Below are 18,124 nucleotides of genomic sequence, written 5' to 3' on the forward strand. Positions count from 1 at the left end.
AAAACAACCTAAGGAATCTATCCCAAACAAAGTCATGGTTTAATCAACGAAACAGGAGAAAGCAGGGATGAAATAAACCCTAACAGCTTCTTTTTTCATTTTCTTTGAGAATACAATAGCAAAACAGGGCAAAGGGTGATACCTAGTGAGACATGGGAAGAACGGAATAGACTTCGCGTTCGTCTTCGAAATAGCTTAAAATCGACCTTAAATGGTTGTTCTTGTCAAGAACAAGCATTTGGGGTGAATTTCAATACCAATCGAACAAATAGAAACGGCTAGAGAATGACATGCATGACCCAGAAGAATTTGACCAAGATTTGGTGGCCGTGAAATCATCAAAATTTGGGCATTTCTCAGAAGAAACTGACTGGCGTAGGATTAGATCCCAAACAAACCAAAAATAAAGACAACTCAAACGAAAGGAAAATTTTAGGGTTTTCTGCGGTTTCTAGATTTGGATTTCATGGAGTTTGGGCGGTTTTTTAGGAGAGTTAATGAGGGATTTGGGTTGAGAGGAGGAAGGAGGTTGTAGGGTGCGAATTTGGGGCTATTTGGCGGCGTGCCGCCGCCGTGGGGCGATTTCCGGCAGGCGGCAGCTGGCGGTGAAGAGATGGGGAATTAGGGCGGCTAGGTTTTGTGTTCAGAGTGAGGGAGACGGGGAAATGGGGGGGGGGGGGGTCTGAAGGGTTTAGGGGTATGGTTAGGACAGTTATATGTAAAGGGGTAGGCTAGTTCCCGTCTGTTGGATCAAGGGTGATCAACTGCTGGGATTAATGGCCCCTGAAACGACGTCGTTTTGAACTAAGGGGACTGGACCGGGTATATTTGGGTATTGGGTTTGGGTTTGGGCGGACTTGGGTACAGATTTTGCCCAATTTCAAGACTAAATTAACCCTTTTTTCCAATTTCTTTTCTCTTTGTTGTTCTTTTCTTTTTTTTCTTTTTCTTCAATTAATTAAAATCCTAAATTAAATTTCTAAATTAATATAAATTGTAAAACTAAACTAATTATCTATTATAATATTTACAAATTAGTTGATCCTAAGTTAAAGAAGAGAAAATTACTAATTTAGCATTAAAAGCTAAAAATGTAAATGAATGATATTTTTGTGATTTTCCTTTTGATAAAGCAATTAATTAACTAATTAATCCAAAAATATGAAAACAAAATCTAAATGCAATGCATGGTATTTTTGACATTTTCTTTTCATAATTTTAACAAAATTAATTGTGCACAAAAATGCAAACAATTAACAAAATCCTACAAAAATCCTATAAAATTGCAAACAATTTGGGAAAAATTTATTTCTTTAATTTGTAGGAGTATTTCACATAGGGCAAGAATCACGTGCTCGCAGCTTGTCTTGTTCACTGATTACGTTGTTCTATATACGTGTTCATTCACAAGATCCAAATATTCCTTATCTATCTTCATTATCTATCATCCCACGTTGCTGTCAGGAAAGGAGAATCATCCAAGTCACCTAATGTTTGGGTGATAAATTCCCTCTTATTACATTTATTGTCATTATCTACATTCATTGCATGCTTCTATTACTTCATTCATTGACAATCATTGAATACATACTCGATATTTATCATCATTGAACACGGTCCTACATCGCTGACATATCCCAGTTTTAAATCTAGGATTTATTATGTTTAACTAGGATTCTCCCTCTATTTCCTCATTAATTAGTTCAACATAAAGCTTAACACTTTTTGGCAAAACAATTACCGTATATCTTCTGACTTGCATTTGATTTTGAGTTTACGTAGTTGAGTAAAAACCGGGCTACGAGTTCGCTCTAAACTTGTTCTGTATCTCTTTTTTTATTTTTTTTGGTATCAAGAGTTTAAAAGTGGTCACTGGATTTGAAAAAACAAAAAACAAAAAACAAAAAAGTAGATTGGAGACAAAAAGTACTAGCACTATTATCTTACGACATTATAGAGGGGAAGGTAAAAACAAAAATCAAGGCAGTCCTAACATACCGACTTATAGTACATAATAGCATAATATGCATATGCCCACTTGAGCACATAAATTTTTAACATCGACTCACGACTATCCTATAGTACAAACAGTAGAACTTCTCTAATTCCAGTTCAAAGTAATGCAAGTGCAGAAATAATAATGGTTAGAAAGGAAAAGAGGCTGGCGTTTTGCAGTGAAATCCCAGCATGACTTATATCTGTGTTAATGCCAGCACCCGACGGGCCTAAACCATTGTTAACACCTCCAAATATGCCCGTGTTTGTCACGTATGGAGATCCGCCTGTGGTGGCTGTGCTAGTCGATGGTGTTTTTGTGGTGGGGCTGGTAGTCCCTGGAGTTGTAGGGGTGGCGCTGCGAATTAAAGAAGCAACTTGTCATGTTAACCTCACAACAATTCAGGACACAAGTAATCAAGAGGAAAAGAGAAGACCAAGATACACAAATTAACATCTCTCTACATCACTAAGGCACATGACATCTCATACACTAATTAAGGTACAGATAGTAACAACATAAAAAGGTTTATTCTTTCCTTGAGGCATGTATGTTAATTAAGCAATTGGAACGTGTGGTCTAGCTTTAATTGCAGAATCCATCAAATTATACCCCTTTATTTCAATCAATTTCATGTAATTTAAATTTCACATTGCACCCTTTAAGTTTTCAAGTAGTAAATTAGATGGATTACTGGTGGCTTAATTACCGTAGCTTTAGTTAAAACCAAAACACCATGCCTAAGCCAAAACACCCTTTTCTTTGCTACATTTTTAATGTGCAATGTGACTACATCTCTGTTTCATTTGAATGTGTATTACCTTAATATAATGAAGACTTCAGTCTAAAGGGTCCCAGGTTAAGTAAAGAGGTAAAACCTTATAGAGTATCCCACCCACCCCCGCCCCCCTCCCACCGCCTCCTCAAAACACCCCAGTTATAGAGCAGCTACCACTTTTTTATGGTCTTCTCAATCCCCCACTTCCGGTCTAAATATTAACAAATTTGAACAGTGCTTGCCTTTCTAAGACCATTTCCAACCTTACACCAAATTTTGGTGTTATGATGCTCACCATTTTGGTGTGTGAATACTGCTACACCAAAATTTTGTGTAACACTATTATAAATGTTATTTATTTCATTTGGTCCCTCATATACCAAAATATGTAATATTAATTTTACATCTTAATTTTGGTGTACAATATCTATATATTAATTTTTGTATATATTATTTTTATATAAAATTTTATTATAAGATATAATTGTATAAAAAAATATAACCATCACAAAACTAAAAACTACAAATATTGTTAATAAATAACATAATGTTCATTAAATAACATAAAAATAATTAATAAATTAGCAAAGATTAAAACACATAATAATTTAGTACTCTAATAGATCGATTCCAGATCCATCAATATCATTAAAATATTGACTGTACGGGGCAGAGGATTGTTGACTTCTTTTATCCATTATTCGTTTTCGTTCTTGTCGAATAATTTCACGAATATTTGGATCATCAATAGAATATAAATTCGACAATAAAATTCCATTTTCTTCTCTAAATTCTTTTAGTTTCAAAGCTCTATCTTTTATCTCCATATCTCGTTGCCAATCTGCACTTGACTTTACCAACAATTCAACAAATTGATTGGACTATTTTCATACTAGATGAAAAACCTTTATCGACTTTTCTCTTTATTTTTGCCAACATCCTCATTCAATGATGATAAGTTAGGAGATGAATCAGGAGTAGGAAACTCCGATGATATATAAGAAGAGCCTTGCTTTCGAAATCGACATCTTTAAACTTCTCAAATCCTTCAACATATTCCACACATGATCAAATTTAAAACCTTTTTTGTAGTTCGGATCTTGTATAAATAAAAATTTTGCTTGATTAATCTGCAATATTTTTAAAAAAATTGAAGGGAAACTGTAAGTAAATGTATACAAACAGAGTATAAGTAATTACACAATATCTTTATCTCAAGCACCACTAGGATGCAAATTTTCAACTTGACGTACACAACCATTTAATTTTCTTATAGCATTCTCAATTACTTGAATTCAAGATTGCACCGATCTTCTGTTGCGATACTCCCAACACCCATCCTTTGCATTATCATATGCTTCTTCCACTTGACCCCAAAAATGATCTCTAGATTGATGTACACCCGTTATTGATCTTGAGAAACATCTAAATAAACTTGACATAATAGCATATCTTCATTGGTAGAGTATGTTGTAGATCGAGTGGATATTTTTACATGTGATTAGAGGAAAAATAGATTATATATTAAAGAAAAACAAAAGCTAACTTTGTATGGACGGGTATGTTGGCACTTTAATATATATAAATATAAGTAGAGCAAAAAATTGACATACTATATACTTACATTTCTTCTTGATCTCAACCGTTGGATGAATTTCATCCTTATCTCAACCATCGGATAGATTTCATCCTTATCTCAGATTTATCTTTAGGTGAAATATCTCTACACGTTCTTCAATGTGTAGAGATAAAGTAGACATAATTATTGAGCGGACAATAAAGTACACATTGAAGAACGTGTAGAGATATTTTATCTAAAGATAAATTTGAGATAAGGATGAAATCTATCCGACGGTTGAGATCAAGATGAAATTTAAGTATGTATTATTTCAATTTTTGGTACTATCTATCTATATATATTAAAGTGCCAACATACCCGTCCATACGAAGTTAGCTTTTGTTTTTCTTTAACCATATAATCTACTTTTCCTCTAATCACTTGTAGAAAATGTCCACTCGATCTACATGATTCTCTACCAATGAAGATATGTTATTATGTCAAGTTTATTTAGATATTTCTCAAGATCAAATAACGGTTGTACATCAATCTAGAGATCATTTTTGGGGTCGAGTAGAATAAGCATACAATAATACAAAGAATGAGTGTTGGAGTATCGCAACAGAAGATAATCTCGAATTCAAGTAATTGAGAAAGCTATAAGAAAATTAAATGGTTGTGTACGTCAAGTTAAAAAATTTGCATAGTGGTGCTTCAGATAAAGATATTATGTAATTACTTATACTCTATATGTATACATTTACGTACAGTTTTCCTTCAATTTTTTTTAAAATATTACAGATTAATCAAGCAAAATATTTACTTATGCAAAACCCGAACTACAAAAAAGGTTTTAAATTTGATCATGTGTGTGATATATTAAAAGATTTTGAGAAGTTTAAAGATGTCGATGCTGGAAGAAAAAAAGTTCGAAAGCAAGGCTATTCTTATATATCACTAGAGTATGAGACTCATACTCCTGATTCACCTCTAATATCATCCCTTAGCTTATCATCATTTTCACTAAATTTGAATGAGGGTGTTGCAGGTGATTCAACCTCATTAGAACGACCTATTGGGGTAAGGAAAGCAAAAATGAAGAGAAAAATCGATGGAGGTTTTTCATCTGCTATGAAACTGGTCCGATCAGAAAATAATCGGTTTGTTGAGTGATTGGCAAAGTCAAGTGTAGACAGGTAGCAAGATATAGAGATAAAAGATAAAACTTTGAAATTAAAAGAATTTAAAGAAGAAAATAAAATTTCATTGTAGAATTTAGATTCTATTGATGATCCAAATATTCGTGAATTTATTCGAGAAGAATAAAAACGAATAATGGATAAAAGAAGTCAACAAATTTCAACAACCACAATAATCCTCTACCTCATACACTCAATATTTTAATGATACCGGTGGATTTGAAATCGACCTACGATAGTACTACATTATTGTTATAATTTTTTAAATTATTATGTCATTTAATGTATTTTCAATTAATCTTTGTCAGCCGCTAATTTATTAAATAATTATTTTTATGTTATTTAATGAACATTATATTTATTTATTAACAAATTATATTATACGTTTGCACTTTTCATTTTTGTGATGGTTTTATTTTTTTTTTGTACAGCTATAACTTAGGAGTAATAAAATTAACTTAAAATTTTATATAAAAATAATATATACGAAATTAATTTTGTAAAAATTATACATCAAAATTGAGATGTAAAATTAATGTTATAAAGATATTACATAAAAAATAATTAGGTATATTTGGGACCTAAATGAAAAAAATAAAATTTATAGTAATATGTTAAATTAAAAGTATTCTATAATAATAATAAAATATTGAGGAATAGTAATGGTGTTGATTAATAATATTACACCAAATGGTTAATAGTGTTACACCAAGTTTGATGTAATACTATTCACACATCAAAATGGTATAAAAAATGATATTGGGTTGGGGGTACCAAAATACAAAAATACCAAAATAGGAATTAGTGTAATATTTGGTGTAAGGTTGGAGATGGTAAGACCTCTTTGAAGGCTTTTACAGTTTTCAATTATTCATTTTGTAAATACCTTGCCACTTGCCAGCAAAGACTTGTTACTTCAATGTGGACAAGGACAAAAACACTCTCTAATAATATAATAGTCAGTGTCCGATGACATGTATCCCCCACCACGCCATCAACTTTTGACCACACAATTTTTTCAGGTACAACTGTAATTTACCTTTCTCACCTAAAGTGATCTGTGTATGAACAGTGTTAACTAGGGTTCCGTAATAACTGGAGTTTTACTGAAGTGTGAGAAAAAGATGTGAATATTGTGTGATGGAAAAAAATCGTAATGAATAGTACAAAAGCAATAATCTAGTCAATCAGTCAAAAGCATCATGATGCCAGTGCGATGCCTTTTCAACGATGGAGACAAAAAGAGAATAGATTAGATCAAAAGTGAAAAACGAATTAGAGGTAATTGGATTTGATTTGGAATATATATCGATTAATTTCGAGTGGTTTTATTATGTGTCTCACACAACTTACATTAGTTGTGTGAGACCTCTTTTTATCTCACATATTTGTGGACCCATATCTTACACATCTGGTCCACAAAATTCTGGGACCACACAGTTATGAGACAAAAAAGAGGCTTCATACAACTAGTGTCAGTTGTGTGAGACACAAAATAAAATTTTTCATTAATTTCTAAGGCAAAGGAATTTGAAAGATTGAGACTCAACTGCTTTATCATTTTACTCTTTATCGAGAGTAGAGAGATGCCCATCTCACAAAAGAGAAAATCGGAGAAAAAGGAAACATAGTCTAGATAAAGGAGTTGCACATTATCAAGATGCTATTATGATCTAAGCTATTCTCTTTTGACCAAATTACGTACTTACTTCAGTAGCATGTGTAAAGAATAGGAATGTCAAGTATATTCTGTATCAAACCAACTTGCTGACCATAGAAAATTGGTGAATTGAGAGCTTTAGATCTCACTATTTGGACCTTATTACATGATGAAATACTTTTGGAGTTCAAATTCTCTCGTTAATATATTATGAATAGCTGAAGTAGCTTGAAAGTTGTGAAATCATTGTTTTTAACCAATAGCCAAAAAGATGGCTAAGGAATGGAGAGGTAGATTTATAATTTTTTTGTCCTTTCTTTTGTTTCCTTCCTAAGATTATGTTGTCAGAGCTCTTTCCGAAAATGTATTACTTTTGGAAAATTAATTAATATTTTCGTAGAGTCCGAACTACATAACTTATTAGAGTGATGCTTCTACCCTGAAGTTGTAAGGCATTAACTGTGCAACAAATTGGTGAAAAGAGCACAGTAGCAAAAAGGAAGGCTATTAATTTGAGAAGAACCAAATCTTAGCATTGAAAAGCATGGTTAAATTTTGTAAAAGGAACAACAGGCAATCCACTAAAACAAAATAGGACAAAACAAAGATTAACACAGAGTCGAAAAAATAATAATAGTAACACCGTTAAGAAGTCTTACTTACCTTGCACTAACAGGATAAACACAGCCAGCTGTGCCTGCATATAACCAAAACGAAGAGAAACATTACTCATTACGACAAATCTCCAAGAGATTAATAGTACTAATAACAGAGCTACAGTGTAAGAAATAATTTTACTAATTTTGGTGAAGAGAGTGATAGAGATTGGCTTACTGGGGTCAGTAGCAGTAACAGTGGCAGTGCCAGCAAAATCACATGCGGTTGAAGTTTGGCCCTTCTTCTGGAAATAGCTATTGACAGCATAATTGCAGTGAGCTCTTACGGTGTTGGGATTAAAGCAAGGCCCATTTGTATGAATAGGATTGCAGTCAGCACCAGCTCCACAAGCATAGTCCAGTGTCTTTTGCAAAGCTGCGTCACTCAATCCTTTGCAAGCACACCATGCAGCACCTACGCAAAAATTAAAGTCCCAAAAAAAAGATTCATTAGAAATATGAAGGCTAGAAAGTACGTGGTCTTGCAAATTCAAGAAATTACCAGAAAGAAAGAAGACAGAGAGAAAAAAAATTCAAATTTAAAATAAGAAGAAAAAAATGAGCAAATATAGACTTCAAACGATATTAGAAATTTTTTCTTCAGCCGAGTGTACCTCCTCAAGTAAGAGCAGGGTGTGCATCCACATTATACTCTCAATCCACTTATGAGAATATACTCGACTTTCGTTTCGCCATAGATTTTGGCTTATTTTTTCAAAAAAAAATTTGAAAACATTGTTTGTTTGTGAAATATAATCATGTTTTGCAAAAAAAAAAAAAAAAAAAATCAAAAGTTTTCAAGTTTTCAAAAACTTGTTTAGGACAATTTTTGGGTGAAATTTTTCACTCACAAAATTTCAAACTTTTTTTCAAATAAAATAATGCATGTCCATACACAACTTCAATTCAAAAATTATTTTTCAACACAACTTCAACAACTCTTTTTTAAGTTTCAATCAAATCTATGTTTAAAGGCTAGCTAGATATATTGTTGTTATTGTCAACGGTATGAGAAGAGAGTACTATCCTATTATATACTCCCCATTCAAGTGTAGCATGTGAAGCATATAAAATTAAAAAAATATAGCTCATTTATTGTGGTTTATGCACGTATGGAAAGTGGAAGGAGTTGAGAGGGAGGAAGCAAGATACTTCCCATTTGAAATGAGAAGATAACACATTTTTGCAAATGTAGAAAAGAATTAAAGGTGGATGTGAATGTCTAAAAGGCAGACAATAACACAAGTTTGTTAGATTCAGCTTTCGGCAGGAACAACATAAATAAATAACTCTAAAAATGAAAGATAAAAGCTTACCAGAGTGGCCAACCATGGCCAAAAAGAGGAGTGCAAAGAGAAAACCAGCCATGAGAAAAGGATAGCAGAGCCTTGGTTACTGAAGAAGAGATAACAATATTCAGAAGATAAAACACTAATGCCAGTATGCAGAAGACTCTGAGTGGAGAGTGTGATGATAGAGTGAGGAGTGTAGAGTAAAGTGATGGATTAATTCAGACAGAAAAATACAAACAATTTGATGCAGCGATATAGATGATGGTATATAGGTGGCCCCCTGCTGGCCATATCTTTTGTTAAGTTTTTCGGGCATAGTGCACAATTAGCATATCCTCTTTTTTATTTTTGTTTTTTCAATTTCCCTCTCTCTAGATCGCCGAAAGGTCCGAATAGCTTTTTTATCCATGTAAAATTAATTGGGTTATAGCCTATTTGGCCATGTTTTTTTTTGGGTCAAAAGTATTTTATTCTTTTTTAGTCAAAAGCGCTTTTGGCTAATAATTAAGGTGTTTGGCCAAGCTTTTTCAAGGAAAAAAAGTGCTTTTGAGGAGAGCATTAGCAATTTTTGAGAAGCAGAAAAAAGGTAGTTTTTTTTCAAAAGCACTTTTGATAAAATTACACTTAGAAGTAATTTTCAAAAGCTTGGCCAAACAGTAATTACTGCTCGAAAGTGCTTTTCAAATTAATTAGTCAAACACAAACTGTTTCTCATCAAAAGCCCTTTTTTTAAAAGTACTTTTAAGAAAAGCACTCCTCAAAATAAGCTGATTTTAGAAGCTTGGCCAAACAGGCTATTAGTTTAGTTGAAATTTAAAAAATAATTTTTAAAAGTTAAAATTCTATTAAGACATGCATTTTACTTGAAAAAAGTTTTGAAATGAATAAAAAACTGAAAAACTAGTTTAAACCATTTTTTTGAAACTTGGAAAGTTCATTTTCAAAAACTGGTCACTTTTTATAACCAAAAAACTTTTTAAAATATTTTTGAAAGAAAATAAAAAAAACTTATGACCAAACGGACGCTTAATTTTGACTGATATGATTTGAACTTGAAACATAAATTACTATTTTATATTTACTAGTAGTAATGGAGTAATACTTATTGAGCCATATGTACTCAATGTGTATTTTGACTTTTGTGCTTTGGAAATAAAATATACTCCCTCTGTTTTAGTTCATGTGAACCTATTTTCTTTCTGGTCCGTTATAACCCCTTTTCAAATTTGGTAATAATTTAGCTTAAACGTACAATTCTACCCTTAATGAGAAGCTTTTATAACCACACAAATACTCTAGGCCCCTTTTTAACTTGTTTAGGACCACAAATTCCAAAAGTCTTCATTTTTTCTTAAACTCCGTGCTCATTCAAACAGGTTCACATAAATTGGAACGGAGGAAGTAAAAAGATTAAATTACATCGGAAGTTGCAAAAGAAGGTCCCATAAAGTTCTTTTTGCAATATTAAAGATATATTAAAAAGGGCCTCATTTGAGGGATCACTTTGGGTTGTTATTATTGTTGTCGTTGTAAATTACAACAAGATATATAAAATATTTTTGGCTGATGAGATAAAAATTCGTATAATTATTTTTTATATTATATTTAGGTATTTTTACTAAGTTTTGACTATTAAATCTTTTATTCTTTAAACTATGTAGCAACGCCTAATATTTTAGGAATTTAATAGTATTATCTACACCCGAAATGAAACTAACATCTAGTAATTTAATATTTTTTAAATACTAAATGAAAAATATTACGTTACAGATGTGAAATTAGCCAAGTCAAAAACATGAAACAAAAACTATATATTAAAAAATTATTGATGCAACAATAAAAATAAATTATTGATACAACACTAAAAACTGGTGCATGCAAATGTGCTTGCAAAATACGAAGTAGCAAAAGATGTTGATATTAGTAAAAGAAACAACACCTGAAATTGCGATGTTGGAATAGGGCGAACTTTGATGATTAAATTTTGACATTGTAGCTTCTTTTATAGAAGTATTATTGTACACAATTTGACACATAAAAGAAATTATATAAAGTAAATTTATGTGTAGGTCAAAGAGACAAGAAAAATTTACCAAATAATAAAAACTTCTACCAAAATATTTCCTTGTGTCCAGCAAGTCAAATTCTTTAAACACTTTCCTTGTGTGCAACGGAACCACTGATGGTTCTATTTTACCCGTGCAATAAATTTTTCTTGTGCAATTTCACAATAAACTTTCCTTATGCAACAGTAGAAATTTTTTATTACCAAATAATTAAGGCAACATAATAACTCATTTAATACTCCAAAGAGTAAAGAAATCTATTATTTAATGAGAGTGGAAGTTTAGGAAATTCTTTTTGTTAAGTTTCCTTGGGCAAGAAACGTGACAAAATTTAATGAGAGTGAAAGTTTAGGAATTTTTTTTTTGTTAAGTTTCCTTGGGTAAGAAACGTGACAAAATCTAACCAATTAATTAAGGCAAAGTTTAATAACAAATAATTGAAGAAAAATTTACCAAAAAATCCGAAAACTAAATTAATTAAGTGAATATTTTTAAATATTTATGAAATACTTAAATTACTATATTGTCCTATGGAAACTCTATGTTTTAAAGGGTAAAAAAGGCGAACGACATTTCGCTAAGGGCCTTCGTGCTTTTAATATAATATATAGATTTGCATCAAATGTCGTAAATTTCAATGTCGGTAGTTTTCCTTCATTTAGGTAAATATCGGTAAGAAATTATGACACTTATTCTCTGATGATATTTGATAACTGTTGATCACGCCCAACTATGCCTTATAAAAAGGACAATGCGGTCGTTGCAAATATAATCCGGTTTACAAGTCCGGAGTCGAATCCCACAGAGAACTAAGGTTTAGCTACAGCTGTTCACTATCACCAAGAAGACAAGCTTGAACAATTCCTAACTTATAGATATTAAGATTCTTGTGTTTAACTACTTAACTAACAAATTAAAATAGTAAATTAACAACTAACGATACTGAGGATTAGAGAAAAGATTAAGGAGGTCTAGAGTTATGATTTCCCCTATTGTCGGAATCCTTCCCGCTATGTCTTCTATAATTTCACGTAAGTATTCTCTACCGATCATGAGCACTCTTATTGCCGTAAATCTCTCCCGAGTAATTACTACAATTTACTAGACGCACTCTCCCGAGCTACGCTAGCTGGCTTTTAATACACTTCACTTCAGATCGCACCCAAGGCTTCGTTATCCCTAATCCCACCTTTAAACCCTCGGTTATTGATCCCTCATATACTCTGGGAGTGGTGTTGTTCAACAATTACCTAAATATGCACTCTCTCCCGAGTTATGCATACTAAATAGGCACAGCTAATTGAGAGCTCTTCAATCAACCAGAATATAAACGTAGTTGAACAAATAGAGAAAAGCTATGGCTCAATTATATAAAAACATAACAAGAATTTATCCTACAAAAGGTTCTATCAAAACTCTAGATAACAAATTAGCTATTAGTAATAGTATGTAAAACTACAATACTAAAAGTCATAACCAACAATGAAAAAAATAGGAAGAGGAAGGAAAAAACTCGTAGAAGAATTCTCCGCCTTGCTCCCAATGTGTTCTTGCCTCCAAGGGTGTTGTCTAACCCTAAAGTAGTGTCTCCTCGCCTCCTTAGGTCTAATTTTGTGTCCAAAATATGTCCCCCTCTTGTTCTTGGCCGGCCTCCTTTGTTTAATATAGGGTTTAGGACTTAAAATCCCATGTTTTGCACTTTAGTCCCTGAAATTTTCGCTTCCTGCCGCGGTTTTGCCGCGGTCGCGGTGGAACCGCGGCCAAACATGCCCTCTGATTCTTCAGTTGTCCGCGACCATCTTCTACCGCGATTCTGCCGCGGTCGCGGCAAAACCACAATTTTTCACCCTGTTCCGTTTGGAATTTGGAAAAACGTAAAACATGAAAGTTGTATCCCTTTGAGTTAGCTTTCCAACCATATATTGTGGAGCCAAAATGGAGTTTTGAGCAAAAAGTTATGTCTATTTTACTAGACAGTACGCAATATGCCTCCTCAAGTCTTCGTTCGTACTTAATTATTAAATTTGACCCCCGGACACGATCCCGGCTTAATTCCTTGAGCTTTTACTCAGACTTCAAAGTTTCAAATCACTTAAATTCATTCCATAACATCTATATAGCTCGGAATCACACCTTCAAGGCATAAAACACACAATTAGTGCAAAACACTAGCAATTAAAGCGCAAACTCAATTAAAGTGCAGTAAATTCGAGTGTAATAAGCGANCCTGCAAGCCGGAAAGTGATGAAGTCGACCCCATTGGTCTCCACAATACCCATAGTCCTAAGGATCTCATGGCAGCTGAATAAGAAATCCTGAGGATGCTCTGATGAAGCACCGCTGAATGTGGTGGTGAAGAGCTTGGAGAACCTATCAAGCCTCCACAAAGCATCTGAGGACATAGCCGCTCCATCGCCGGTCTGAGTCAAAATACCCGGCTGAACTGCCACCGCTGGCTGAACCACTAGAACCTGTGCCTGGGGAGCTACCTGCTCCGGAGTACGTGTAGCAGAAGTCTGAACCCCTCCTCCAGCCTGAGAAGTGGCTGGTGCTACTGGAAGCAAACCCGCTCTAGTGACGCTCTCTACAAAGCCTACCAATCTGACCAGAGCGTCCTGAAGAACTGGGGTGGCTATGAACCCCTCTGGGACCTGAGCTGGGCCCACCGGAGCTGCTGGGGCTGGAGCCTCCTCATCATAATCAACATGAGGCTCCACCTCTGGGACTGCTGCTCGGGGCTGAGCTCTGCCCCGGCCTCGGCCTCTGCCCCTTGCAGGAGCTGTTGCTGGGGGCTCGGGCTGCTGCGCGGTAGAAGAGGAAGCACGTGTTCTCGCCATGGGCGAAAGAACAGAGTAGAAAGACAATCAGTATTTGAGAAACAGAATCGCACGACAGGAAAGAACAAAAGTGAAACTTTTCCTAACTCCGTAGCCTCTGGGGGATAAATACAGACGTCTCCGTACCGATCCCTCAGACTCTACCGAGGTTGTCCGTGAGTTGTGAGACCTAGGTAACCTAGTGCTCTGATACCAACTTGTCACGACCCGAATTTCCCATCCTCGGGAGTCGTGATGGCGCCTACTAATGGGAGCTAGGCAAGCCAATTAGTTTAACATTTCTCTCAACATCATTATCAGTATAAAGAAGAACGAGGCAATTAATATAAAAGCGGAAATCTCGAAACATAAATAACAGAAACCAAGTACGGAATTCACATACACCTCTACCCAGATCTGGTGTCACTAACTCACGAACTTCTACTGAATACTAAAAATAAAGTCTGAATAAGAACACAGTACTGTCTGATCCGATACAAGGGAAATCAAACGAAAGACAGAGATAAGAGAGACTCCGGGCCATGCGGACGCCAGCAAGCTACCTCGGAAATCTCCAAACTGAAGTAAGCTCCCAACGCTCCTACTGCTGACCAAAGGCTCCTGCTCCGGTACTATGATCTGTGCAAAAAGCACAGAAGTGTAGCATCAGCACAACCGACCCCATGTGCTGGTAAGTGCCTGGCCTAACCCCGGCGAAGTAGTGACGAGGCTAGACAGGACCTACCAAAAACAACCTGTACAGATATATATATAACAAGGCAACAGAAATAATAATAGAGAATGTCAACTAAAAAGGGGAAGGGGGCATGCTCGGGGAAAATACAGCGAATACAGATCCATGGATACAACAACGAAACTATCTCAATACCATAGCTCATATATATAAGTGGTCGGCGCGCCACACGATCCCATTTCTTAATTCGTAAGTGGACGGCGTGCCACACGATCCCATATTATAGAGTATAAGTGGACGGCGTGCCACACTATCCCATTTCATAATATAAAAGTGGACGGCGTGCCACACGATCCCATGTCATAATATATATATATATATATATATATATATATATATATATATATATATATAAGTGGACGGCGTGCCACAGATCCCATTTCATAATATAAAAGTGAACGGCGTGCCACACGATCCCATATTATAATTCATAAGTGGACGGCGTGCNAACACGCTCTCTTTTATATCACTTCTTTCTCTACTATCACATTCTTGTTCGAGCCAACGCTCCAAAATACATCAATCACAATTCTTCCTCAACCGTTCGCATTATATGAAATCTATCAATTAACAAGGAAGTCGTGTCGCATCATTCGAATTAAAAGCAATTAAGACTCACGGTCATGCTAGACTCCGGTGCATAGACAACCGTCACCATGCCTATACACCATACTCCACATTTAGCAAGTAGCAAATAACATTCTATTCCTATTCCCCCAAGCCAAAGTTAGAACAAACACTTACCTCGGTCCAAGAATAGCAATCAACTCTCTAATACCGCCTTTCCTCTACAATCCAACTCCGAAAGAATGATATCTAGGCATAATTAGTTCAATAATATCAATAAGGGCTCAAAAACATAATCCCATAGCCTAGAAATGAAATTCCTATCATTCTTCCAAAAAACACCATAATTCGACTCCGGTCCCACATGGTCCAAACACGAGGCTCGGACCAAAACCCAATCACCCATAACCCCACGAGTTCAAATATATAATTTATTTCAAGATTCGACCCCAAATTGAGGTTGAATCACCCAAAATTCTCAAAACCCTAACTCTACCCATAACCCTTAATTTCTACTTTGATTTCATGATTTAGGGCTAGGAAATTAGTAATTAGATGAAGAAATAATGAGGGAATGATGTTAAGATTACTTACCCAAAGAGTTATGGAGGAAGGAGAGCTTGAATTTCGTCTATGGAGGGTTTAAGAGAAGAGCTCGTGTGAAAAAAAATGAGAAATCCCGTGCTGCTACTGTTCTGGACATAAAAATATAACTGGGCGTATTTACTCTATGCGATCGCAGAAGGAGGCTTGCGATCGCATAGGGGAAGGGAAAATTGACCACTGCGATCGCAGAATGGGTCATGCGAACGCATAGAAGAAAAGGGCTATGCATACCGGGGTTGGTTTAATGAAACGCGATCGCGGAAGCTTAATGCGATCGCAAAGAATGAAGGGGATAAGGTACGCCATCGCAGAGGAGTTCATGCGATCGCATAGAACAGAAAATGGGCCTGATCAATTAACCCTACGCGATCGCAGAAGAATGTATGTGATCGCAGACACCAGCAACAGCAGTTTTCTGCAGTATTCCTAAGGCTAAAACCATCCCAAAATACATCTGAATCACACCCGAGCCCTCGGGGCTCCTAACCCAACACATGGACTAACTCAATAACATCCTACAAACTTAACCGTGCGATCAAATCGCCTAAATAATATCAAAATCCATGAATCAAGCCTCAAAATCATCATTTTCATTTCAAACTTCTTGAACTTCTAACTTTAGATATTTAGGTCCGAAACACGTCAAATGACGTCCGATTCTGACCAAACTTTACAGAAAGCGCTTAACACATATTTAAGACTTGTACCGGGCGTCGGAACCAAAATACGAGCCCGATACCATAGTCTTTTAATCAATTTTCATTTCCATTTTCCTTAAGAATTTCAGAAAAATAATTTCACAGAAAAATTCATTTCTCGGGCTCTCAACCTCGAAATTCGACTCCGGGCATATGCCTGAGTCTCATATTTTTCTACGGACCCTCCGGGACCGCCAAATTACGGGTCCGGGTCCGTTTACCAAAAATGTTGACCAAAGTCAACTTTAGCAATATTAATATCAAAATTCTTCAAATTTTTCACAAAGTTCACATATTTCAACATAAAAGCTTTCCGGCTTCGCGCTCGGACTGCGCACGCAAATTGAGGCAACTAAAAGCGAGGTTTTTAAGCCCTCGGAAGCTCGGAAATAGGGAGAAGTCCGGTGATGACCCTTTGTGTCGTCACATTCTCCACCTCTAAAACAACCGTTCGTCCTCGAACGGACAAAAGAAAGAAGTACCTGAGTCAGGGAATAGGTGAGGATAACGGCTCCGCATATCAGACTTGGACTCCCAGGTCGATACCTCAGGAGGCTGACCTCTCCACTGCACATGTACTGATGGAAAACTCTTCGACCTCAACTGTCGAATCTGTCGGTCTAGAATGGCTACCGGCTCCTCCTCGTAAGACAGATCCTTGTCCAACTGGACAGTGCTGAAATCTAACACGTGGGCTGGATCGCCGTGATACCTCCGAAGCATGGACACATGAAACACTGGATGCACGGCTGACAAGCTGGGCGGCAAGGCAAGTCTGTAAGCCACCTCTCCCACACGATCGAGAATCTCAAATGGGCCAATGAACCTAGGGCTACGCTTGCCCTTCTTCCCAAATCTCATCACGCCCTTCATAGGCGACACTCGGAGCAAGACCCGCTCACCAACCATGAAAGCTACATCTCGAACCTTACGATCCGCATAACTCTTTTGCCGCGACTGAGCCGAACGAAGCCTGTCCTGAATGATTTTGACCTTATCCAAGGCCTCCTGAACTAAATCTGTACCCAATAATCGAGCCTCTCCCGGCTCAAACCATCCGACTGGAGACCGACATCGCCTACCATACAACGCCTCATATGGAGCCATCTGAATGCTGGACTGGTAGCTGTTGTTGTAGGCGAACTCTGCAAAAGGTAAGAACTGGTCCCACGAGCCTCCGAAATCAATGACACAGGCTCGGAGCATATCCTCCAATATCTGAATAGTCCTCTCGGACTGGCCGTCCGTCTGAGGATGGAACGCTGTGCTCAACTGAACCTGGGTGCCCAACTCCTGCTGAACTGCTCTCCAGAAACGCGAGGTAAACTGCGTACCTCGATCTGAAATAATAGATACCGGCACCCCATGAAGGCGAACAATCTCTCGGATGTAGATCTCAGCTAACCTCTCCGATGAATAGGTGCTGCTAACAGGAATAAACTGCGCGGACTTGGTCAGCCTATCAATAATGACCCAAA

General features: G+C 36.1%; 1 protein-coding gene across 1 annotated transcript; it reads right to left on the reverse strand.

Annotated features, from left to right (window-relative positions):
- Nucleotides 1–1,927: 1,927 nt before the first annotated feature.
- LOC109214558 (PLASMODESMATA CALLOSE-BINDING PROTEIN 3-like) lies at nucleotides 1,928–9,394 on the reverse strand. Its single transcript, XM_019378493.1, has 4 exons — nucleotides 9,164–9,394; nucleotides 8,026–8,262; nucleotides 7,855–7,888; nucleotides 1,928–2,353 (listed from the first exon to the last, which is right to left on the reverse strand). The coding sequence occupies exons 1-4, from the start codon at nucleotides 9,213–9,215 to the stop codon at nucleotides 2,113–2,115; spliced, it is 564 nt and encodes a 187-aa protein (XP_019234038.1). The 5' UTR covers nucleotides 9,216–9,394; the 3' UTR covers nucleotides 1,928–2,112.
- Nucleotides 9,395–18,124: the final 8,730 nt, after the last annotated feature.

The sequence above is a fragment of the Nicotiana attenuata genome, unplaced genomic scaffold, assembly GCF_001879085.1.
Source record: "Nicotiana attenuata strain UT unplaced genomic scaffold, NIATTr2, whole genome shotgun sequence".
Taxonomy (NCBI): Eukaryota; Viridiplantae; Streptophyta; class Magnoliopsida; order Solanales; family Solanaceae; genus Nicotiana; species Nicotiana attenuata.